Source organism: Thalassophryne amazonica, chromosome 14 (assembly GCF_902500255.1).
Source record: "Thalassophryne amazonica chromosome 14, fThaAma1.1, whole genome shotgun sequence".
In the NCBI taxonomy this organism is placed as follows: Eukaryota; Metazoa; Chordata; class Actinopteri; order Batrachoidiformes; family Batrachoididae; genus Thalassophryne; species Thalassophryne amazonica.
The window spans coordinates 24,161,392-24,187,039 of NC_047116.1; the positions used below are offsets into that span (position 1 = coordinate 24,161,392).

Sequence of the window (25,648 nt, forward strand, 5' to 3'; positions counted from 1 at the left end):
ATGACGTCAGTTGTGAACACTATTTTTTTTTTTTTTTCTTGTACTTCTTCTGCAGGTTGCTTTGAGTGCTGCATCAAATGTTTAGGCGGGGTGCCGTATGCGTCACTGGTGGCTACGATCCTGTGTTTCTCTGGAGTCGCCTTGTTCTGTGGGTGTGGCCACGTCGCCCTCACTGGCACAGTGTCCATCCTGGAAGCCCACTTTTCCAAAGTCGCCAGTGACCATGCGATGCTGACTGACATGTGAGTGACATAAGACAACTAGGAATGTATTCCTGCTGGCACATGTACTCCAGTCAAACATCATGTGCACTCAAAAATGTGTTCTTACGCAACCGTTGCAGAGAACCCATGACAGGCCTCAACATAAAACAGACAGCACTTTTAATGAGGTTTACTTCATGTGGACTATTTTTAGAGGATAATGTCCACCAAGTTTACCTTATCCCAGAGAACAGGCCTAATATGGGCCTTTTTAGGCTGCAACCATGAGTCCAGTCAATAAGAGCCCAACGATAAGACACAGATGTAGTTTTTGGAGGGTTGCATTTAAGACGTCTGCCTTTAAGCAGATGAGTTCAGCAGACATGCATCACCCGTTCTTTCTTCACTTAAGAGAGCGAGACACTTTTATCTCAGTCACAGTCATCTGTTAGCGGTTAATCCTCCCACCTTGCTCATGTTTATAGGATTTAAAATAAAAAAGGAATAAATAATTACAGACAGCCGTTTTCCACCCCTGTCATGCTCTTATTTCACCTGACATTTTTAGTGGCTTTTCCAAAGTGGTATGTTGGACTAAAAACTAAAACATGCAAAGGGTTGGCTCATGACTCCAAGCATGGGATTAATGGAATCGGTGAGTGAGTGGGTCCGCAAATTTTCCGAAAAAGTATTACATATGTATTTAGGTCTGAAATATTGAGTTCCTCTCCATTTAAAAAAAAAAAAAAAAATACACTGCTCAACTTGGAAAAAAAAAAAAATTTGCATGGCTCTTTTTAAAGAATTTCCAACTCGTCTAAATGCCGGTGTCGCCGACTGAACGGTCCCCTCTAAAAATTGGTGCGCCCTGCCGTCACTGCGCATGCATCATTTCGGGCCACAGCAGCACCTCTGAGACTGACTCTCTACACCCAAAGATCAAATGTATTAATGTGATTATTAACCATCAGCTGACAAAGTAAAACCTCTTAAATCATTCTAAAGTCAGTTTTAAGCAGAAACGAGGCTGTGTTAAGCAAACGAGGCGATAGTGAATTGCTACTGATGCTCCGAAATGACATTTTTTAAAGTTGTTTATCCCTTCGGCGATTCAACTTTTAAATGCTCCCTAGGTCTGGCGTGTTTTTAATATTATTTATTCTGGCTACTCATTTTAACTCCTTCTTAAGTCTAATTTTGTTAGTTTTATTCTTATGTTATGTTGTTGTGTTTTTTTTTTTTTTGTTTTTTTTACAGGCTGCTCAAATTTAATTGCCCCTTGTGGGATTAATAAAGTTGTTTGATTGACCGAATTTTAGGGGGGGGGGCATTCGGTCGGTGACACTGGGACACTTTTATAGTGAGACTAGCTCAAGTTTAGCAAATCTTCTGTGAGTTGAACCAACTTAATTAAAAGGTTTTGATGTTATTAGGTAGCCAACTTATTTAATTTGTTATTCTAATGTCTTTGTCCACTCTAGTCAGAAATTTCCAATGCAAATTGTTACCTTAATTTTTTTTGTGTGTGTGTTTTGAACTTATTTAACTTAAGTCACAATAACTTACATGTTGTAGTTCCAGTTTTAGAATAAAAATGTTATTTTAAAACCACTGTCAACCTGTGTTCTGTGTTTTTGTTCTAACTGTGAATAGTTTTGCTCCATTTTCAGTTTACCAAAACATAAAGATGCAAAAAGCTTGTTTTATTGCATGTGAAAATAAATTTTTTAGAGATACAAACAGGCTTACAAAGTTGTTTGTCAAGTCTTGTTTAACAAGCAACAGTGGCCTGGAGTGGCTACCAGGGACCTGCACTGCAAAAATGCAAAATATCAGAGTATATTTGCCTAATTTCTAGTTAAAACTAGAGCCCGACCGATATGGATTTTTTGAGGCTGATGCCGATAACGATATTTGGATGAAAAAAAATGCAGATAATCAATACATCGGCTGATTTGCCATAGCCAATAAATCAGCCGATATTATTATTATTTTATTTTTTTTTAATGAATAAAATGTTCTTTTTTTGGACCCTTAACAAAAAAGGTATGAGCTAAAAGCTGAAGCTTTGTCCTCATATTGATTAACTTTATAACAGAGAAGAATTTTCAAGTTCAGTTAGGGGGCTATTCAAACGGCCCAACTAGTAAGATATCACTCCTGAAAATGATCTTTGCCATATCACGTGAGGTAAATCTGCTGTACGATTGGATTTTGGAAAACCATATGACGGAGAACCAATTCTGATTGGACACTCACATTGCGCACATCATCACACATCTTCTATGAGGAGTACCAAGATGGCTGATGGTGGATCGAAGGTCTGCGGAGTTAACTTTTCAGCAAAAAAAAGAGTAAGTTTCTATCTCATATCATTAAAAAGTTATTTACAGTTTAGTAAAGCTTGGTCCCGGCCGTCGTATACGACGGTGTCGGCCCCAGAGGGTTAATGGTGAATGGTAGTAATTCCCAGAACCCTTCCGGACGACCAGTGAATCTGAATGTTTCAACCTCTTAGCAGTAAACAAAGGTTTTTCATGCTAGAAATAAGGTCTACACAACGTGGGCTTAATAAAAAGTGTGACCGACGCAATGAAGCACATTTGACACATTACTACATAAACTGAGTTAAACTGAGTTGAATTGAAACGGGAGAAATGTGGGGTGAATGTAATCGCAAAGTTATTACAAACAACATCCTTATAAACTTACTTGTATGCTTTTGTCAGCCAATCAGTGCAGTGTAATGGTGAACTATGGTTGAATGGAGTCAGAGCTCCATCTACTGGACAAACGGTGCAAGGACATTTTACATTGCCAACACAAACATTATTTCAGTTACTGTTCTGTTTATGAGAAATTATTGGCGTTCTGTCTGCAAAATTTCGGCCAATAGTGAGTACTTTGAAAAGGGCTTATATCGGCCGATAATATCGGCCGGCCGATATCGGTCGGGCTCTAGTTAAAACATCTAAATCTACTCTTAATGAAATAAGATCTTTCAGGTTCTCCCTTTTTCACTCCTGGTATTGATTGGGCACATTTCACTCTGTGTGCCATGCTGACAAACAACTCGCAGTACATTTATAAAGGGCAGATATGGCCTTGAACCAATAACCTTCTCCTCTGAAATCAAGTGCACTCATTGATTGGCACCACGTGAATATACACTGAATAAAAGCCACAGTTGCTTTTTAGTTTTTCAGTAAGATGCAATGACGTGTTTTTTTTTATTATTATCTAAAAAAATGTATCTGTATCTGACACAAGCTTTTTTGCCTCGATTTTTAACGTTCTTCTTGTTAAAGATGTAACACTTCTTAATATTAATAAAATTAAGCTTTTCTCAGCTAATTTCAAGACATTATTTTATGGAGTTAAAATTGTCTCATTAATATTTGTAAATGCACACAGGGTGATCTACAAATAATCATTGATTTGCAAATGTGTTCAGATATCCACAAATGCAAATTTCATATTTGTAACTTGTAAATTGGTCTTTGCAAATAATGTATTTGCAAATATAAAACTTAATTTGTAAAAAAAAAAAATTACTTTTGTAAAACTGGAAATTGTATTTGTGAATTGAGTTTCAGCATTTGTGGATCACCAATTACACGCATTCATCGCTTTCCTCTGCGACGTCATTTTGAGACATTCTTTTCGCGAACGCAGATCCACAAACAAATGCCGACTGATTCACAAATACACACGCACACTGGATATCCACTAGATGGCAGTGTGGTTCCATTCATTGATGTGGCAAGATGAATTATTTTTTAAAATTATGTGTCCGTGGATTTCATCATGGGAAAGGGGGCGGGGTGTTAGTGTTGTACTCTTTAACGCAATGGTTCAAATAAGCGTATTAAACAGCATTGCGCCTGTGCGTGCTCCGTGACACAGACATGCTGCAAAATTCTTCTTTTAAAAACTTGAAAGTTCTAAAAGTTGCTACATTTAGCTAAGCTTCGCACAGGAGCCACACAGCGTCACCGCAGCAACCAACCAGTCCCGCTTTACGACAACTGTCGCAACAGCCAGGCTCCGCGGATCCGAGGAAACTGATTTGTATCTATAACACACAGATCAGTGTCCGCGGACTTATAAAACTTGCATTATGTCGTAAAAAAAGACGCTTTGCGATAAGCATTTTAAATACGCAGTAACGATCACGATTAGAGTCATCCGGGAGCATATAGTTTCAGCTTGCCACATCAATGAATGGAACCACACTGCCATCTAGTGGATATCCAATGTGCGTGTGTATTTGTAATCAGTCGGCATTTGTTTGTGGATCTGTGTTCGCGAAAAGAATGTCTCAAAATGACGTCGCAGAGGAAAGCGATGAATGCGTGTAATTGGTGATCCACAAATGCTGAAACTCAATTCACAAATACAATTTCCAGTTTTACAAATAATTTTTTTTTTTTTTTTTTACAAATTAAGTTTTATTTGCAAATACAACATTATTTTCAAAGACCAATTTACAAGTTACAAATATGAAATTTGCATTTGTGGATATCTGAACACATTTGCAAATCAATGATTATTTGTAGATCACCCTGCGTGCATTTACAAATATTAATGAGACAATTTTAACTCCATATTATTTCAACATACATTTGATGAATTTTCACTTGTTCCATTTTTACGTGAAACAATATGCTTTAAATGTGTACCAACTTAAAAAAAAACACTTCTCAAATTAAGTGTAGAACTGGAATCCAAGATTTCAGCGCTGAAAATGCTGCAGTTTTTAGAGTTTTATTAAATTTTGCAAACCCACTGACTCCATTTATCCCATGCACACTCTGCTGGCGGCAGAGAATAACGATGATGTGCTACATCTGAATCTGTTCTGGCACTCGAGTGTATCAAAGTGAAATATTATGGCACAGAAATGAAATCCTCAGAGCTGAAGTGCTGACGATCGCAAGATGAATTGAGCTGAAGTAAACAAAAGCATGCATTCAATTCAACAGTTAATTTTATATTTATGTACTTACCATCAGTAAAGAAAACTCGCGGTGACCCTGTGTTGGGTTGTGGTTTAGCGGTTGGGATGCATTGTGTTAATTGGTGATTTGTTTTGGATTTTTTTTAATTTTTTTAACTATCCTATGTGATGTTGCTGTTTAACAGCATACAGCTGATGCAGTACGCCATCTATGGAATCGCTTCGTTTTTCTTCCTGTACGGGATCATTCTGTTGGCCGAGGGCTTCTACACAACCAGTGCAGTGAAGGAGCTGCACAGTGAGTTCAAGACAACCATCTGTGGACGCTGCATCAGTGGAATGGTATGTTAGCGGCCACCATGTTGTGTTGAGACATACAGACGGGTGACAAATGAATGGAAAATCCAACATTAAAGGGCCAATTTTACACCTGGTGCAAGTGTCGTTGCTATTTTCCAAATGTCTTTTGATACCCATCAATTACATTGTTTAATTAACATTCCCTCATATGTATGCTCGTGGGCATGTTGGTCCCAAAATGAGGTGTGGACAGGCACAGGGTGGCAGATTGCTATCATGAGTCAACAGAAAGGGACTGCATCATAGATGAACACAACCCTGGGCTATGTAAAGTCTAAAGTTAGTTTAGTTTCTGCACTGCAGTATTTAAATACACTTTAAAACTTAAATAATGTAGAATAATTTATGTTAGTTTTCTTGGCAGGGAGCACCAAAATGTACAGTGCATCCAAAAAGTGTTTCACTTTTTCCACATTTTGTTATGTTACACCCTTATTCCAAAATGGAGTAAATTAATTTTCCCCCTCAAAATTCTACTCACAACACCCCATAATGACAACATGATTTTTTTTTTTTTTTTGGCAAATTTATTAAAAATAAGAAACTAAGAAATCACATGTACGTAAGTATTCACACCCTTTGCTTAATACTTCAGTTTTGCACCTTTTGCAGCAATTACAGCCTTTATCTTTGGGTATCTATCTTTGGGCAGTTTTGCCCATTCCTCTTTGCAGCACCTCTCAAGCTCCATCAGGTTGGATGGGTCACCTCCCTGACTAAGTCCTTTCACCCCCAGTCACTCAGTTTAGGCGGCCAGCTCCAGGAAGAGCCCTAGTGGATCCGGACTTCTTCCATTTATGAATGATGGAGGCCACTGTGTTCATTGAGACCTTCAGAGCAGCACCTTTTTCTGTGTCCTTCCCCAAATTTCTGCCTAGAGACAATCCTGTCTCGGAGGTCTACAGACAATTCCTTTGACTTCATGCTTGGTTTGTGCTCTGACATGTATTGCCAGCTGTGGGACCATATATGTAGACAGATGTGTCTTTCCAAAATCATGTCCAATCAACTAAATTTACCCCAGGTGGACTTCAGGTAAGCTTTAAAACATCTCAAGGATGATCAATGGAAACAGGATGCACCTGAGCTCAATTTTGCGCTTTATGGCAAAGGCTGTCAGTACTGATGTACATGTGATTTCTTAGTTTTTCTGTTTTTAAGAAATTTGCAAAAATCTAAAAAAAAAAAAAATTTCACATTGTCATTATGGGGTATTGTGTGTAGAATTTTGGAGGAAACAATGAATTTCATCCATTTTGGAATAAGGCTGTAATGAAAAAAGTGGAAAAGTAAAGCAGTGTGAATACTTTTGGAATGCACTGTAGTAGAATAGTCGATGAGCAACATCGAGTCTATCTGTTACTGATTGTACATGCAGGAGATTAGGTGGAAGGAGATGCAGGAGGAGGTGTTGCAGAAGCAAGCACTCAACTGCTTCACCTCAGAGCTGTGATAGGTGCTGCTCGAGGTAATGATCTGCTCATGTACATTGAGGCATGGAGATCTGTTTCCTCACCAGAAAATATCTCACTTCTACAACCCCTAATTCCAATGAAGTTGGAACGTTGTGTAAAATGTAAATGAAAACAGAATACAATGATTTGCAAATCCTCTTCAACCTATCTTCAGTTGAATACACCACCAAGACAAGATATGTAATGTTCCTCATTTTGAAATGGATGCCTGCAACATGTTTCAAAAAAAGCTGGGACAGTGGTATGTTTATCACCTGTGTTACATCACCTTTCCTTCTAACAACACCAATAAGCGTTTGGGAACTGATGACACTAATTGCTGAAGCTTTGTAGGTGGAATTCTTTCCCATTCTTGCCTGATGTACAACAGTCCAGGGTCTCCGTTGTCATATTTTGCGCTTCATAATGCACCACACACGACGTCCATGATTTCCAAAAACAATTTGAAATGTGGACTCATCAGACCACAGCACACTTTTCTACTTTGCATCTGTCCATTTCAAATGAGCTTTGGCCCAGAGAAGGCGGCAGCGTTCTGGATGTTGTTGATGTATGGCTTTTGCTTTGCATGGTAGAGTTTTAAACTTGCACTTGTTGATGTAGCGATGAACGGTGTTAACTGATAGTGGTTTCTGAAGTGTCCTGAGGCACGCTGTAAGATCCTTTACGCAATGATGTCGCTTTTTAATGCAGTGCCACCTGAGGGATCAAAGGTCACGGGCATTCAGTGTTGGTTTGCGGCCTTGCTGCTGTAGAACGTTCTCCAGGTTCTCTGAATTTTCTGATTATATTATGGACTGTAGATGATGGAATCCCTAAATTCCTTGCAATTGAACATTGAGAAACATTGTTCTTAAACTGTTGGACTATTTTTTCATGCAATTGTTCACAAAGTGGTGATCCTCGCCCCATCTTTGCTTGTGAATGGCTGAGACTCTTGGGGATGCTTCTTTATACCCAATCACGACACTCACAATTAGTGTCCTCAGTTCCCAAACGCTTATTGAGTGTTGTTAGAAGGAAAGGTGATGTAACACAGTGGGAAACACACCACTGGTCCCAACTTTTTTGAAACGTGTTGCAGGCATACATTTCCAAAATGAGCAAATATTGCACAAAAAACAATCAAGTTTATCAGTTGACATAAATATCTTGTCTTTGTGGCGTATTCAATTGAATATAGGTTGAAGGGGATTTGCAAATCATTGTATTCTGTTTTTATTTACATTTTACACAACGTCCCCGACTTCAATTGGAATTGGGTCGTATCTCCACCATCTAAAGCATTTATTTGGAACACAAGGTCAAAAACAAAAACAGTTATAATGCTGGTACAATTTGTAAACTGATTTTGTCTTAAATTTAGGAGCGGTCACATTCACCAAGGGAGCCATTCTCTCAAAACTGACTTGGATTCTTTCACAGAGATAAGCTTTGCCAATTTCCCATCCCTCTGTAAGTTGTTCCAGGATGAAGGAGCAGCATATTTAAAAGCTTTTTTTGCGGAGTTCTGTTCTCACTGTTGGGACTAGTGTTTGTAGAATTTTATGAGAGCGAAGGCCATATTGATTTTGGTTTCTACACATGTATGTAGACAGATAAAAAATGAACTAGGCCAAGAATAATTTTATGTTTCCAAACTAACCAATGTGAGAGCCTGTGAAAATATAGAGATGGCCATTTAGCAGTGGCATACAGAGTAGAGTGATGTATGCTGCTTCCACAGCCAGGAATTAAATGCAAAGCACAATGGTACACAGTGTCTGACCTTGTTTGGACACTGGTCCTGAGGCATTCATAAAGAGCAAATCACCATAATCCAGCAGAGATTTTTAAAAAATTGCTGATTTCCAGTTTCCTTGCCTGAATAGAAAAAATGGATTTGTTCCTCAAAAAGAAACACAAGTTAACCTTCAGCTTGGAGACATGGTTTTCAATCTCTGACCTGAATGACAGGTTCTGATCAGTGATGATGCCTCAATAGCAGTAAGTTGTGGCTATTTCAGTTTCATTCCCTTGAACAGTTGAGATCTTGGGAAGATTAGATGCTCATTCTCTGCCATTTAAAAGTAGCAGAAATTTGGACTTTTTTCATTAACACCATCTTAAGTTGAATTAGAGAGTCTGAACATCAATGTTAGAATACAGATATTTTAAAGTTTTTACTGCTGAAGGGGATGAACAATAGATGGCTATCTTCTGTGTATAAATAGTAGGCAGCAATTTATCTGATTGTCACAGAGATTGTTTACACATATATCAAACATCTATGGTCCCAGTATGGAACCCTGGGGCATTCCCTCTGACAGATGTGCATTATGTGCTCAAAGTGTCTTATGAGTTGTTTTCCAATAGAACAGCTTCATTGAGCCTTGGCATTGATGAGGGACAGTGTTGTCGAATACATTGGTCCAAAACCTCCCATAGTTATTCAGTTGGGTGGACAATGGCTGTAGAGTAAGAGCCACATCATTTTGATACTCATCAAACAATTTGGTGACCCCTCTTGCTAGGAAGCACCCACTCCCATAGACACATTTCAGGTTGTGTTGTTTTACAGTGACACATTCCTCTGAGAGAACAAGTGGACCCAAATGATGGCAGCAAAGTACCTCCACATCATAATGTCCCGTCACTGTGTGGCTAAGACATTGATGTTTTTCCTTTAATTTATCACCTATCTGTACATATTTCAAATGCTGATTTTTTTTTCTTTTGGTTGTAACGTTTGACTGTCTCTCTGTGGATGTTCAGTTCGTGTTTCTCACATACATTCTGGGTATTGCCTGGCTTGGCGTGTTTGGCTTCTCTGCTGTGCCGGTCTTCCTGTTCTACAACATGTGGTCCACTTGTGACGCCATGAGATTTCCCACAGTCAACCTCACCAACATCGACTCCATTTGTGTAGATGTTCGTCAGTACGGTAAGAAAGAGGCACTCTGTCCATTAATGCTCCTCTTAGGTGGCAATATTGCTGGGGTGGCAGTAGCTCAGTTGGGTGAGCTAGCCATCTTGTGGCTGAAGGGTTGACGGTTCAAATCCGGCTCCCAACCAGACAAAAATCTGTATATTGCCGTTGTGTCCTTGGGCAAGACCTTAACCCACCTTGTATATAACCCACCTGTGTATGAATGAGGTGGTGTTTGGAGGGGCCGTAGGCATAGAATTACAGCCAAGCTTCTGTTTACCATCACCAATGTGAGAGAATGAATAATGCAACTTGTAAAGCGCTTTGGGTGTCTTGAAAAGCGCTCTAGAAATCTAAGTCATTATTTTTATTAGGCCTTGAGCCATACCCCTGAAAGTGGGCATGTCACTACCACCTTGGGTAGCAAAATCTACCTGATGGGACATGGAGGAGATTGTATGCCCATAATTTACTGGGTATATAGCCATAGTTAATATGGATGATGGCTATTCCAGGGTGATAGATTTTACTAATTTTGGTAAAAAAAAAAAAAAAAAAAGTGATGCAAATTATTGGTTGACTTCTAAAAAGGTAATATGGTTCTAAAAAGGAGCCGTTTGCACCATCCGTTATCACTTCACGGAGTAGCGTATGACACTGACCTTGTTGACTATTACTTTGGAGACCAAATATTCAAAACAGTTCATTTATTAATCTGATTAGCTCAACTTGCGTCACTTTTAACCGAAATAGGATCAAGTTTAACTTTTAAAGCCTGTACAAACTGAAATGGACCTTTTTCAACAATGTTGCTGTTTTTACCCCATAACTCCGTAACAGTCAGTCATGGATAGCCCAAACTATACCTTTATGGAATCCATATGATCAGACAAATAATATGGTATAATTCTCTATGATTGGAGCATTTTTAAATTTTAAGGCCTGTGTAATCCTTTATTGACTCTACTACTTGGCTGGGATGGCTGCTGTTTTTTTTTTTTTCAAGTCCCTGTTGATAGGTTACACTACATTACACTAGAAGTCTTTCAGAAAGCACTGTAACTAGGTTTAAGGATATGATTCCTTCTTTATGTTCTCTAATGCCATATACCAACACAGTGCAGAGTAGCTACCTAAACTCTGTAAGTGAGATAGAGTATCTCGTCAATAGTTTTACATCCTCATTGAAGACAACTTTGGATGCTGTAGCTCCTCTGAAAAAGAGAGCTTTAAATCAGAAGTGCCTGACTCCGTGGTATAACTCACAAACTCGCAGCTTAAAGCAGATAACCCGTAAGTTGGAGAGGAAATGGCGTCTCACTAATTTAGAAGATCTTCACTTAGCCTGGAAAAAGAGTCTGTTGCTCTATAAAAAAGCCCTCTGTAAAGCTAGGACATCTTACTACTCATCACTAATTGAAGAAAATAAGAAGTTTCTTTTCAGCACTGTAGCCAGGCTGACAAAGAGTCAGAGCTCTATTGAGCCGAGTATTCCTTTAACTTTAACTAGTAATGACTTCATGACTTTCTTTGCTAATAAAATTTTAACTATTAGAGAAAAAAATACTCATAACCATCCCAAAGACGTATCGTTATCTTTGGCTGCTTTCAGTGATGCCGGTATTTGGTTAGACTCTTTCTCTCAGATTGTTCTGAGTTATTTTCATTAGTTTACTTCATCCCAAACCATCAACATGTCTATTAGACCCCATTCCTACCAGGCTGCTCAAGGAAGCCCTACCATTATTTAATGCATCGATCTTAAATATGATCAATCTATCTTTATTAGTTGGCTATGTACCACAGGCTTTTAAGGTGGCAGTAATTAAACCATTACTTAAAAAGCCATCACTTGACCCAGCTATCTTAGCTAATTATAGGCCAATCTCCAGCCTTCCTTTTCTCTCAAAAATTCTTGAAAGGGTAGTTGTAAAACAGCTAACTGATCATCTGCAGAGGAATGGTCTATTTGAAGAGTTTCAGTCAGGTTTTAGAATTCATCATAGTACAGAAACAGCATTAGTGACGGTTACAAATGATCTTCTTATGGCTTCAGACAGTGGACTCATCTCTGTGCTTGTTCTGTTAGACCTCAGTGCTGCTTTTGATACTTTTTAATTTTATTACAGAGATTAGAGCATGCCATAGGTATTAAAGGCACTGCGCTGTGGTGGTTTGAATCATATTTATCTAATAGATTACAATTTGTTCATGTAAATGGGGAATCTTCTTCACAGACTAAGGTTAATTATGGAGTTCCACAAGGTTCTGTGCTAGGACCAATTTTATTCACTTTATACATGCTTCCCTTAGGCAGTATTATTAGACAGCATTGCTTAAATTTTCATTGTTACGCAGATGATACCCAGCTTTATCTATCCATGAAGCCAGAGGACACACACCAATTAGCTAAACTGCAGGATTGTCCTACAGACATAAAGACATGGATGACCTCTAATTTCCTGCTTTTAAACTCAGATAAAACTGAAGTTATTGTACTTGGCCCCACAAATCTTAGAAACATGGTGTCTAACCAGATCCTTACTCTGGATGGCATTACCCTGACCTCTAGTAATACTGTGAGAAATCTTGGAGTCATTTTTGATCAGGATATGTCATTCAATGCGCATATTAAACAAATATGTAGGACCTGCTTTTTTTGCATTTACGCAATATCTCTAAAATTAGAAAGGTCTTGTCTCAGAGTGATGCTGAAAAACTAATTCATGCATTTATTTCCTCTAGGCTGGACTATTGTAATTCATTATTATCAGGTTGTCCTAAAAGTTCCCTGAAAAGCCTTCAGTTAATTCAAAATGCTGCAGCTAGAGTACTAACGGGGACTAGAAGGAGAGAGCATATCTCACCCATATTGGCCTCTCTTCATTGGCTTCCTGTTAATTCTAGAATAGAATTTAAAATTCTTCTTCTTACTTATAAGGTTTTGAATAATCAGGTCCCATCTTATCTTAGGGACCTCATAGTACCATATCACCCCAATAGAGCGCTTCGCTCTCAGACTGCAGGCTTACTTGTAGTTCCTAGGGTTTGTAAGAGTAGAATGGGAGGCAGAGCCTTCAGCTTTCAGGCTCCTCTCCTGTGGAACCAGCTCCCAATTCGGATCAGGGAGACAGACACCCTCTCTACTTTTAAGATTAGGCTTAAAACTTTCCTTTTTGCTAAAGCTTATAGTTAGAGCTGGATCAGGTGACCCTGAACCATTCCTTAGTTATGCTGCTATAGACTTAGACTGCTGGGGGGTTCCCATGATGCACTGAGTGTTTCTTTCTCTTTTTGCTCTGTATGCACCACTCTGCATTTAATCATTAGTGATTGATCTCTGCTCCCCTCCACAGCATGTCTTTTTCCTGGTTCTCTCCCTCAGCCCCAACCAGTCCCAGCAGAAGACTGCCCCTCCCTGAGCCTGGTTCTGCTGGTGGTTTCTTCCTGTTAAAAGAGAGTTTTTCCTTCCCACTGTCGCCAAGTGCTTGCTCACAGGGGGTCGTTTTGACCGTTGGGGTTTTTACGTAATTATTGTATGGCCTTGCCTTACAATATAAAGCGCCTTGGGGCAACTGTTTGTTGTGATTTGGCGCTATATAAATAAAATTGATTGATTGATTGATAGGTGACCAAAATGCCATATTAAACATTTTTCCACCCTGGATGGTAGGGACCAACCCAAGGACCATCTGTTTTATGTATTTGTCTATCTGTTTTTTTAAGATCAGGTTCAGGTTATGTTTGCATAAATTAAAAGTTCTCACCACTGCATCAACCATCTAAAAGCTGCAGCATTAGAAACAAATGTGAAGTTGAAATTGTTGCAGTGATGTTTTGGACTAATTCTTTCATTTTTCAGGACATGCATTACTTTCCCTACTCTATTCTGCCAAATGGTTGTAATTACCGACAAATTAGAGCTGACAGTTTATGAGTTTGCATTGGATATTTCCTTTGATACACAGCTGTAATAACAAAGGGTTTGTTGGTGTCCTGATATTTATGGACCCAGCTGTATTTCTGACGCTACAGAGATTCTCTCTGCTGTCCTCACTGTGTGTTGTATTCTAGTTGCTTAGCAGAGTTAGACATGGTTTCTAGTAAACATGAAATTGTCTTCCAGTCATCATAATGCAATGAATTTCTTCATTCTAAATTTAAATTTTACGGCTGCAGGAATTATCCCATGGAACGCTGTACCCGGAAAGGCCTGTGGGTCCACATTAAGTGACATTTGCAAGACCAGTGAGGTAAGACACATCCTGTTATCCCTCAGCAGCATCACACAGACCAGGGACAGAACATCCAGCAACACACTGATCAGGAATATTTACTGTGATTTATTGCCTTCCAGTTCTACCTGTCTTATCATCTGTACATCGTAGCGTGTGCTGGCGCAGGAGCCACCGTGATTGCTCTGGTAAGCTTCCGTCCAGGCTTGTTCCTTTAGACTATCTTTGCATGGTGTGTATCAGCACATCGTTTGTCAGTTGCTCGTCTTAACTCCAAGGGAGACTATGCACAAGCTTTTCCTCATGTTCAGTTCCATTTGCTGCCATCTGCTGGTCTGCTTTTTAGGTGATAGCTGTTTAAAAAACAACTAAATAGGCTATGAAAATTACATTTCTGATCTTTAAGGGGTCAAACAGCTTTGTGGTTTCTCCAGAAATCACAGGGAGAGATTTTACAATATGTAGGTGAAAATATACCTCCATAGTCACTGTAGTGATACAATCCAAACAAATATATATTTCCCACATTGTCTGTATATATCACTGTAGCATGAGTCACACCTGGCTCATACCAATATTAATATATATCATTTTTAATATTGCAGCAATTTTTTTTGTTCCTCTTACCCCCATAAATATAACTTAGATCTTTAAGAAATGACCCGTTTACATAGCTGTGGGAAATGGGGGAACTGAGGGTGCTGCAGCACCCTCTGCTGGAACAGCAGATGCCACTGCACCCCCTGCCAGATGACAAAAATATAATAAAATAAATTAATAAATGTACTAAAATATTTCAAATTGTTTCCTAGTTGTTATTTATTCAAAAGAAATTAATGCTTGATGATGTTTTTGAGAATAATAAGCAATTCCGAATAAGTATTCTATAATGTTAATGTTATAGCTTCTAATGGAATTTGGTAGCGTTAAGTGCAACACCTGCTTGCCCTTTTTCAAGCATGTATTTATTTGTTGATGCTAATAATGTATGTGTGTGTTTCTGCCCTGTCACATTGTAGGGGGTTTAAATGACACATTGTAAATTTTGTTCCATTTAAATATTGTGTGTTGGCTTTAGCAGGACACCCCACTAGAGCACCGTCAACCCAAATCCTCTTCCCACAGCCATGCCTGTGTCTGTGCCTGTAACTTTAAGTGGGAAAGAGCTGTTGTCTCTATCTCTCACTCTCCCAGAGATGATGTTTTAGAGGTCTACACAGCTCCAACGTTTTGAACGGAGCCAAAACTGGCCTGTACAGCTTCTGTCTGAACCATGACATGCACACATTAAGTTATAAAGATAGAGAATCTGCCCGAATTTGACCCTTTTTGCTGTTTTACCCCATAACTCCAAAACATAGCAATAGATAATCTAAGTTATATCTTTTTGGAATCTTTATGATCAGTGTTTTAAATGTGGGCAGCATGGTGGTTTAGTGGTTAGCGCTGTTGCCTCACAGCAAAAAGGTTATGGGATCGATTCCCACCTGTGGTCTTTCTGTATGGACTTTGTGTGTTCTCCCCATGTTTGCGTGGGTTCTCTCTGACCCTTAATTTAAGTAAGCGGTTGAAGATGAGTGAGTGAGTTTTAAATGTTAACCCCTATGCAGTCCTCCTTTGACCTGGGTCTAGCTGCCAGTCTCGAATGCCCACCATAAAGCTATACCATAATACCATAAGGCCATGGTATACTGAGGCTAGATTGGAAGTGTTGTTTAGTACCTACCATTATTTAATGCTTCAAAATTGGCCAAGTCTCAGGTCATCACAAATGAGTGGACCTGTGAAGACACCCACTGTGTGGACATGTCACATAAATTGCAGACTGGCTTAGTGAGTTTGTATTACAGATCTTACAGGAGGCCAGATATAGACTTGAGCCATTTCAGGACAAAATTTTGCTTATGGCATGGTGGTCTCCACAAGCATAAGTGTGGGACATTTAAGGAACTTGACCATGAACTCCCAAACATATTTAACTGTAAAAACGACAACACAATGGTCGACTGAAAAGTTCTGCCTCCAATGTAATTATTTCAACAAAAAGCAAAATCTCAAAGTGAAACTGGTACGAGAATAATAGCTTATTTATTGACTATAGCTGTACCAAATGGTTTTTGCCTGTAATTTCAGGCATGCACAGAATCACCATTGGTGTAACACATGTGCACGGTAGTCGATAAAGAATGATGGCATGGGCATGCATTCCAAACAGTGTGCCGTTATGCACCTGTGGACATTCATCAACAAAAAAGTGTGGTGGGTGGCAACGCCTGCGTAGATGCCACTACAGTACAGCCTCAACGAGTCTGCATGACCGTACCCGTAGGGGGCGCCCCGTAACAGCTACAGATGCACCGAATCAAATACGGGCGCGATGACATAATTCTCACAGAATGTTTGGAACATGGCAACACTGTCAACGTTGACCGTTATGTGGATACTTTGCAAAAGCTGTGTGTACGCTTGAGGCAGGTTCAGACAGGAAATGATGCAGTGCTCATCCACACACGAGTTGACAAACACAGGATGTACTGCAGTGGCTGAAATCTTATCATTTATTGCTTTATTATTATTATTATTTTTTATTATTTTGATTCCTTGGAAAGGCCTGTATAAGTAGTCATAATTATTATTATTATTATTATTAATAATGGATGTGTAAATTTGTTATTTATTTATGTATACAAGTTGCACTGGAGACTGGAGTATACGTTGTAGGACCTCCAACACTAGTAAAAAACAAAACAAACAAACAAACAAAAAACTAAACTAACAAAAAAATCCCGCAACTTCTACTCAAGGAAATATGGTAATTTTGTAGGAGGCAGAACCTTTAGGCCAACCCTTGTTAAAAAAAAAAGTGTTTCTCAGTAAGATCCCTTTATTTATATATATATATATATATATATATATATATATATATATATATATATATATATATATATATATATATTTCAGTGAGCTGTGAGCTTTTCATCCGCGGTTTTTTGCAGCTGCTCGACTCGTCCTCATATCTTAAAGCGCGGTGATCAGCACACCTGCACTGAGCTTTACAAAGACATTTTTTATACTTTTTTCCCTCCTTTATTTAGAATTCTGAGCTGAGCCACTCTGTATCTGGTCGTTAAAAACAGCTGATCCTCCGCGACGCGTCAACAACTAACACTATTTTCCACTCAAATGCACCTAAACACTCTTTCTGAGGACCACATGATGTGAAAACGCAATAAAACTTTCTTACCTGTAAATCTGGTCCTGTTTTCTGCATAAATAAATGTTATCCATTCTTTGTGCTCAAACGCCAAAGCAGGGGCGAATCCAGATGGAATGGGGGCCTGGGGCAAGGATGTGCCCCCCTCCCCCACAACACCCCTAGATTAAAGGTCCAGTTTTGAAGCTGTTTTTTACTACAACTACTAATATTGCTTAAAATAATAATAATTTCGACAAGTAAAATGTTTAGAGAGAATTTAAATGTTAGAAAAATGTTAGAATTTAATAGTTACATTTATAAACAATGTAGGTTCAAAATTGCAAGTTTTACTGTTACAGTGCTGTCAACAGTTAAATATGAGGTCAAGAAAGAGGTCTTTATTTTACTTTTTATAAAACAAGTATTTATTTTCATTGAAGTCAAGAAAGGGTGACTATAAAGTGAGTTTTGGCAAAACAGGTATCATTGTCATGTTGAGGTGGCAGAGGGTTGTTGTCGGCAGCTGGGAAAAGTAACTAAAAAAGTAACTAGTAATCTAACTTAGTTACTTTTACAATTGAGTAATCAGTAAAGTAACTAAGTTACTTTTTCAAGGAGTAATCAGTAATCAGATTACTTTTTCAAAGTAACTGTGGCAACACTGTATATATATAATACGAGGTCTGTTAGAAAAGTATCCGACCTTTTTATTTTTATCCACAATTTCTCGGATAGTCACATGACTGAAAAGCCACCGAAAGCCGTCTGACTCTTCCGAATGGTGGACGAGGTGAGCATGTCAAAACATGTCCTGTGAGACTTCATCACGGAGGCGCTTTTGCTGCGCCGTCAGCTTCGTGCCGATGAATTTCGCCGCCACTCTTTTCATGGCCAAATCTTCTTTCACAGTGGAATGTGCCGAGAAAGTGCTGATGTCCACCTCTTCCACAATTTCTCGGATAGTCACACGATGGTCCCGCATCACCACAGCGTTCACTTTGGAAATGATCTGGTCGTTTCAGCATGTTGATGGCCGACCGGAGCGTGGCTCGCTCTCCACCATTGTGCGGACGTCTTTAAACTGGTTGTACCGCTCCTTAATCTGTGTGATGCCCAGAGGATCGTCACCGAAAGCCGTCTGAATAATCCGAATGGTTTCCACCTGGCCCAGTTTCTAGCAAAATTTGATGCAGTCGCGCTGCTCCAGTCGTTCCGCCATTTCCTTGCAAAGAAAAAAACGACGAGAGATTCCACCCATCCTCACACAAAGGCTGCTTACAAGCAAATGATGCAACCGACAGGCGTGAAAAAACCATGCATACGCACGAAGGTTCAAGGTTGGCTCATGCAAGCACACGTGATTCAAATCCATCAGGTTTTTGAAAAAAATAAAAAGGTCGGATACTTTTCTAACAGACCTCGTATACAACCCCAAATCCAATGAAGTTGAGACGTTGTGTAAAATGTAAATAAATGTTAGAAGGAAAGGTGATGTAACACAGTAGTAAACGTACCACTGTCCCAGCTTTTTTAAACGTGTTGCAGGCATCCATTTCAAAATGAGCAAATTTTTGCACAAAAACAATAAAGTTTATCAGTTTGAACATTAAATATCTTGTCTTCTTGGTGTATTCAATTGAATATAGGTTGAAGAGGATTTGCAAATCATTGTATTCTGTTTTTATTTACATTTTACCCATTGTCCCAACTTCATTGGAATTGGGGTTGTACATATATATAAATATATATTGCTGCTCAAATAAAACAAAATAGTTAAACTTACTAACTCATTTAAAGTGACAAGGAAGTGGCCAGCATGGTCTCTCACCATCTTTTCTGTTCTCTTCCACCAGCTGATCTACATGATGGCAACCACTTATAACTTTGCCGTTTTGAAGTTTAAGAGTCGAGAAGACTGCTGCACTAAGTTTTAAACTGTTTTCAGAGCACAGTGCAATACTTCAGATTGCACTGAGTATATGTGGAGACCGTTGACACTGACAACAAATGAACTAAAAACCTGAGAATAGAAATTCAATATCTCTCTACTAGTAATCACATAAAATGGAAATAGCTGATCGGATGCTTCTTGTAGCATTTTGTTGGCATCCAGGGATTTGCTTGTCTGAGGACACCTGATGAAATTTTTTTTCAGAATAAGGTTAGTGCATAGCTGATTGGTTTGTACTTGGCACTTGTAGAATTATGGCGACAACCACAAAACCACACCAGTGTTATTTTTAACCTTAATGTGAAAATATGTATTTGATTCTGCGGCCAAAAAGGTGACTGCATGATTTGTCCAACTATCTACACTCGCAGAAATATTTAACCCTAACTTTTAAGATTTATGTAATTTTATTGCATGACAAATTCCCATTTACTTTTTTTTTTTAGATAATACAAACCTACCAAATAAACCTTACATGATCCGTATTCATTACTGTAATAAATCCTATTTATTTGAAATGCATAATCCTCAGCTTTATGTATTTAGTATTAATAAAATATAATTACTCTAAATCAATAATAATGACAGTGTTTATTTAAAATACATAAACTATATTGTTTGAATTGTGTAATAATTATGTTACCTATACAAGATAAATGGCATAGGTAACATAATTAATATGCAATTCAAACAATATACTTTATGTATTTGAAATAAATACTGTCATTATTATTGATTTAGAGTAATTCTATTTTATTAATACTAAATACATAAAGCTGAGGATCATGCATTTCAAATAAGTAGGATTTATTACAGTAATGAATATGGATCATGTAAGGTTTATTTGGTAGGTTTGTATTATCTAAAAAAAAAAAGTAAATGGGAATTTGTCGTGTAATAAAATTACATAAATCTTGTAACCTACAGTATTTAACATCAGGTGTTGCAGTCTGAGCTGAAATATAAATTATTGGGGCACAACATGTGAGTTACATGTGCAGATTGTCACACATGCAGGTGTATAGAACATTTCCAAAAAATAAAAAAATACAAATAAAAAAAAATGCTGGGATGCTGTGCAAAATGTAAAGAGAGAATCCGGAGATGTGCATAATCATTTAAGTCCAATATTTAATTAAAGTTGGTACAAATGCAACTTATCAGACTAGTGGGCGGCGTGTCAAGACAGCGTTGATGTACAGCTTTTATTTTGCAGAATTCAGCTTTAACTGACCTCATGAACACTGAGGGTTTACTCACATCTTCACGAACCCATGTATTTTTAAATGCATTGACATTTGTGGGCTCAGAGCTCATGAATATTCAGGAGTGGTTTCCAAGTTTGTCTTTTACGTGCAGAATTTAAAGCGGATTTATTGATTTCTTTCATGATATTAAAAGCTGTAGAATATGAACCTGTATAAACAATTCTTCCAATTTCTTTACCATGATCATTATTCCCAAAGTTTTGCATTATTTGCTGATTTGGTGCACCATGATTTCACCTAAGGGACACATATCATATCTCCTATTTAAAATTGCACATCCAAAAATGGACATGTGCCAACTTTTTTGAAACACGTTGGTGGTATCAAGTCATAGCAAGCATATATATTTTTCAAAAACCAATAAAAATTTGATGTATTGTCTTCACACTATTTTCAGTTAAATATAAGCTATACACGATTTACAAATAATCAGATTCTGCTTTTAATTTACATTTTTCACAGTGTCACAGCTTTTTGGGGAAATTGGTTGTAGAGAATTTTAAAATTATCTTAAGCGTTAGTCAATTATAAAAATGAAAATAAATCCACTGGGGTCTGAATGGAACATTTAACTCCATCCAGATGTTTATGTCTCTGAAATTCATCCATGAAGAGGAAGTGTGTCAGATCTGAGGATGGATGTTGAAGGTGTTCTCGGGCTTTGTTTTGATAACCAGATATAGTGATTTTGGGAGATGGACACACTATAGTGGCGTTACCAGAGCACATTGTCTGTGTATTTCTTTGCATAGCCTTTAAAGTTGTTGCCAAGTTACCAAACCATGAAGTGTTATCCAGAAAATACTCAGTATTGATTGATTTTGAAAATGAACTAAAATTTTTTCATGGATTGTGTTATGGTGACCATTTGTGTAATATATATAGACTTTCAAGTAATTGCACATTATAAAGGGTTAGGACAGCACATAGCATCATTTTAATGTCATGTATTTTATACAAAGAAATGCTCCTATTTTAGAGGGTTTTTTTTTTTTTTACGACAGCTGATGCTGCTATAGCCTCGGCTATGAAGTTGACATTTTTTTCATATATTTTCCTTTATTCCTTCTGAAAGTGCCATTAAAGAGCCATTTGTTTCTTTTTTTTTTCTTAACACTGAGCCTGCATGCTTATATTTTCCAGATTCTGTCTTAGTTACTTATACTCCATATTTCTTATATTTAATAATCTATTAAGGTTTTGAAAACTGTAGGTTTTACTTTCTATACAAAATAAACAAACTTTGTTTACAATATACCCCTACATGGTCTATTTCTTATGTCTACAGATAATGTTTCTGAAATTAATAGAGAGTTGTATGTGATACGCTGCCAGAGTCACAAAATGCAAAATAATATTCCACACGCACTAACCCGTTGTTTTTACAGCTGCTATTGTCATCACACTTGCATGCACAACCGCCAGCTCGGCACTTCCTCCCCCTTCTTACTCACCCTTTCACCTTTAAATGTCATTTCTCTAATATTATGCACAGCACAATAATGATTCTGGTATTATTTTGGTAATAAGAGCAATCAGACATTTCTCACCCTCGGTCCCCCATCACTGTCTGCATCACAATTACCGTGATGTTGTGAAGCATTGTATGTGTCATCCAACTGTAAATAGGTACTGGCGTTGGCTGGGGAAATAACCCGTGATGGACTGGAGTCCTGTCCAGATGAAGACTCTAATCCATGTCAAACTAATCCCAAATCAGAAAAAAGTTGAGACAGTATTGAAAATGCAAATAAATAAATAAAGTGATTTTTTTTTTAAAGTACATTTACTTTGACTTTCACATCATTGCAGACAGCATGAGTCCAAGATATTTCATGTTTTGTTTTTTCTTGTCAGCTTCATTTAATTTGTTAAAATAAATCAGTTCCTGCATTTCAGGTCCACAACACGTTCCAAAAAAGTTGGAGCGCAAAAGCATTTACCACTTTGTCATGTAATGCCACTTCTGGACAAGGTTAACATCAGGTTTATTTATTTATTTTTTGCTAACTAAAGTTTTAAGTGGCATTTGTGAGTGTATGTAACTCCATATTGTATGGCTTGAAAAAGGTTTCCCAAACGACTTCCTTTCCCGTGTGACTATATCAGCTATTGATGAATGACTGTTCTTGATACAGTGCCATCTGAGGGATTTGAGATCATGGGTATTCAACTTAAGCTTGCGCCCTTGCCCTTGTCACACTCATATTCCTCCAGGTTCCTTGAATTTTTGATATTATCCACTGCAGAGGGAGAAATATGCAAATATCTTCTGATCTTTGAGGACCATTGCTTTTAAACATTTAATTAATTTGCTCACATATTTGTTGATAAACTGGAGATCCACTGCCCATCTTTGCTCCTCAAAGACTCAGCCTTTTTGTGGATACTGCTTTTGTACCAAATCATGATTACAGCCACCTGCTTGAAATAATATCATTTATGTAATTGTTTATTTACTAGCTTTAAATTGCCCAATCCCAACCTTTTTTTTTTTGAATGTGTTGCATGTGAAATGCAGGAATAAATGTACATACGGTGTGCAATGGAACAGAAGTCAAAGTAAATGTAAGAATCACTGTTTTTGATACCATATTCTAGCATTAGCTCAGTCTGCGTGCCTTGTGCCCATTATTACAGTGGCTCATTTCAAGGAGAACTCTACTTTTTTTCATCCTGCGACCTAATCTTCAGTGATTTTAGTGTTCAACTTTTTACTCATGACAAAAACCATTTTCATTCATCTTATATTGAGTTACAATGCTAACACCATCACAGGCTAATTGCTATACAGTGTAGTGGTACAAGGCAAGGTAAAACTGACTGCTGCCACAGAACACGTGAAAAAATATGTATATTTTTAATGACTGATCACAAGTTGATTGTTGATGAGGTGCTTCTTCATCTTCAAATATAAGCTAGTTATTGTAAGTTAAGGACCACCCCGTTGTCAATGTAATTTCACTCTGTATGGCATGTTCAAAAACTAAAACCTCGTAATTAACAAAAATCTTTTAATGATTTTGTGAGCTGTCCCATCCATGGACATGGGCAAACTGGGGGGAATCACGTGTCCTCTATACCAGGGGGTCGAGGGTAAAAAACTGTTCATGCCTTTTTGCCGCCCTTGAGTTTGGATGAGCTTAACGTCATGTTTGGGATGTCTGATGTACGTAGCTCTGACTCCTGTAGCTTGCTTTTGCTTCTTCGACATGCTCACCGGCCATCCACCTCACCCTTCTCTTCCAGATCCACTTCCTCATGATTCTGTCAGCAAACTGGGCCTACCTTAAGGATGCCAGTCAAATGCATGCCTACCAAGACATCAAAATGAAGGAAGAGCGGGAGCTGCAGGACATCACCTCACGCTCTAAGGAATGCCTCAATTCCTACACATAAGGATATTAAACGCTATCAACCCACACAGACACGAGCCAACAACCACTGTGGCCCCTTCGGACCAAGAACACACTCGGCTCCAATAACCCGGCAGCTGCCCTGACACTATGCAGTACTAACACAACTCCTAACAAACTAATGTTGCTTTCTGCACTAACTATCCAACATGTGTGGTGGGGTCAGCTACATTTTTTTTTTTTTCCTGAAGGATATAAGAAAAGCAGTTTTGATTTCTGCTCCGTGCTTTGGTTTTTCCTCTCGCCCTTTTATAGCCAGTCTGTGCTGGTGAAGCTTGAGACGTTGCACTACTTTTACATACGATTACGATGACAGTTTGTTTTACAGTCTACAGGATTGTGTTTGTGGTTTTTTTTTTTTTCTTTTCAAAATCACATTCATATGACATACACACAACATGAAAGGCCTTACAAACAATCTAACACCTTGTGTCATTTCTATATGACATCATAAAGAACCATCAGTGTCTATTGCATCAAGACTGAGATGGACGTTTAGCTTTGGTTTTATGGTGAGGAAAACTGCAGTGACATGTATACCGTGTAATAGATTGCTTGAAACACTTTACATTTAAAGCACCATACTTTCTATTTTGCATGTTTCAGCCCCACATGTACAACTTTCATATGTTATAAGGAGCAATTTTAAAAGTTCCGGTATGCAAACTTAACAGCATGAACCTTTAACTGCATTACTTTTTGAATTTAATTTTTTGCAATAGTTTTACGACTGGTTCTTGAGTAATATTCACTGTAAATCCACTTTAAAACCATCATCATTTTCATGGCCTCCATTAACACTACCTCAGGTGTGCACCAGGGCCCACAGACGACCACTTTTCTATTTGCTGGAGTTTAAAGTTTTCATTTCAGTCCTAAAAAATATATGTGACACTGTATACTTTAGAGTAAATATACAGTACTGTGCAAAGGCTGAAGCACCTCAGGATATTGAGAACAGTGGAATGTTCGTTGTGTATTCTTGTTAGGCAGGTCAGCAACAACAAACTTCTAAATTAAAATGTTTTATTATGAAAAATGATTTCTCCAAATCCCCACTTGTACTACATAAATGATAAAGTTAAAATCCAAATGAATTAAAGTTTGCTATCCAATACATGGCAACACAGACAGCTGCCAGCGATTACTCAATAATAAAATTATTGTAAAAAAACTGATTAATAGTACCATTCTCAGAAATGACAGAAGACCACCTAAGAAACATTATCACCTAAATAATGTATGTATTCATAAGTTAGCAGTTTTTGCATTATTTTGCACAAATATTAGTCACAGTAAATGTGCTTAAAAACTTTGTGCTGTACTGTATACAAAAAAGTGCTCATACATCACATTATTGCAAAGATAACTTTAGACTAAAAGCTTAAATGTGGACCAATGCCAATCATGAGTTCAGAACTGTGTAAATTGTTGAGGAATTGTTACATTTGTAAACATTTTTCAATGAAATATTAATAAAAAAAAATTGATGGAAAAACCTTCTGATTGCTACTCTTATCCTGAATCTTTTGAATTTATTGGAAAGTCACTAGAAAGCCCCACTTCTTTAACTAGTTAAAGCTACAGTGTGCTGGATTTAGTGCCACCTAGTGGTGAGGTTGCAGATGGCATTATGTTGACCCCAGTCATGATATTCCTTGCCTTCATGTTTTGAC

The 25,648-nt window shown here is 37.9% G+C and overlaps 1 protein-coding gene across 1 annotated transcript; it reads left to right on the forward strand.

Moving 5' to 3' along the window:
* On the forward strand, window positions 1-24,998 carry LOC117524234 (neuronal membrane glycoprotein M6-b-like). Its single transcript, XM_034186009.1, has 6 exons — window positions 1-242; window positions 5,349-5,505; window positions 9,753-9,921; window positions 14,086-14,159; window positions 14,264-14,329; window positions 23,806-24,998. The coding sequence occupies exons 1-6, from the start codon at window positions 1-3 to the stop codon at window positions 23,953-23,955; spliced, it is 858 nt and encodes a 285-aa protein (XP_034041900.1). The 3' UTR covers window positions 23,956-24,998.
* The last annotated feature ends 650 nt before the right edge of the window (window positions 24,999-25,648 follow it).

Bases quoted from the DNA above. Each gene is read 5' to 3' on its own strand.
- LOC117524234 (XM_034186009.1), top strand. From the start codon at position 1: ATGACGTCAGTTGTGAACACTATTTTTTTTTTTTTTTCTTGTACTTCT. The intron at 9,922-14,085 runs GTAAGAAAGAGG...TTACGGCTGCAG, and splicing joins TGTAGATGTTCGTCAGTACG to GAATTATCCCATGGAACGCT. The intron at 14,330-23,805 runs GTAAGCTTCCGT...CTTCTCTTCCAG, and splicing joins GAGCCACCGTGATTGCTCTG to ATCCACTTCCTCATGATTCT.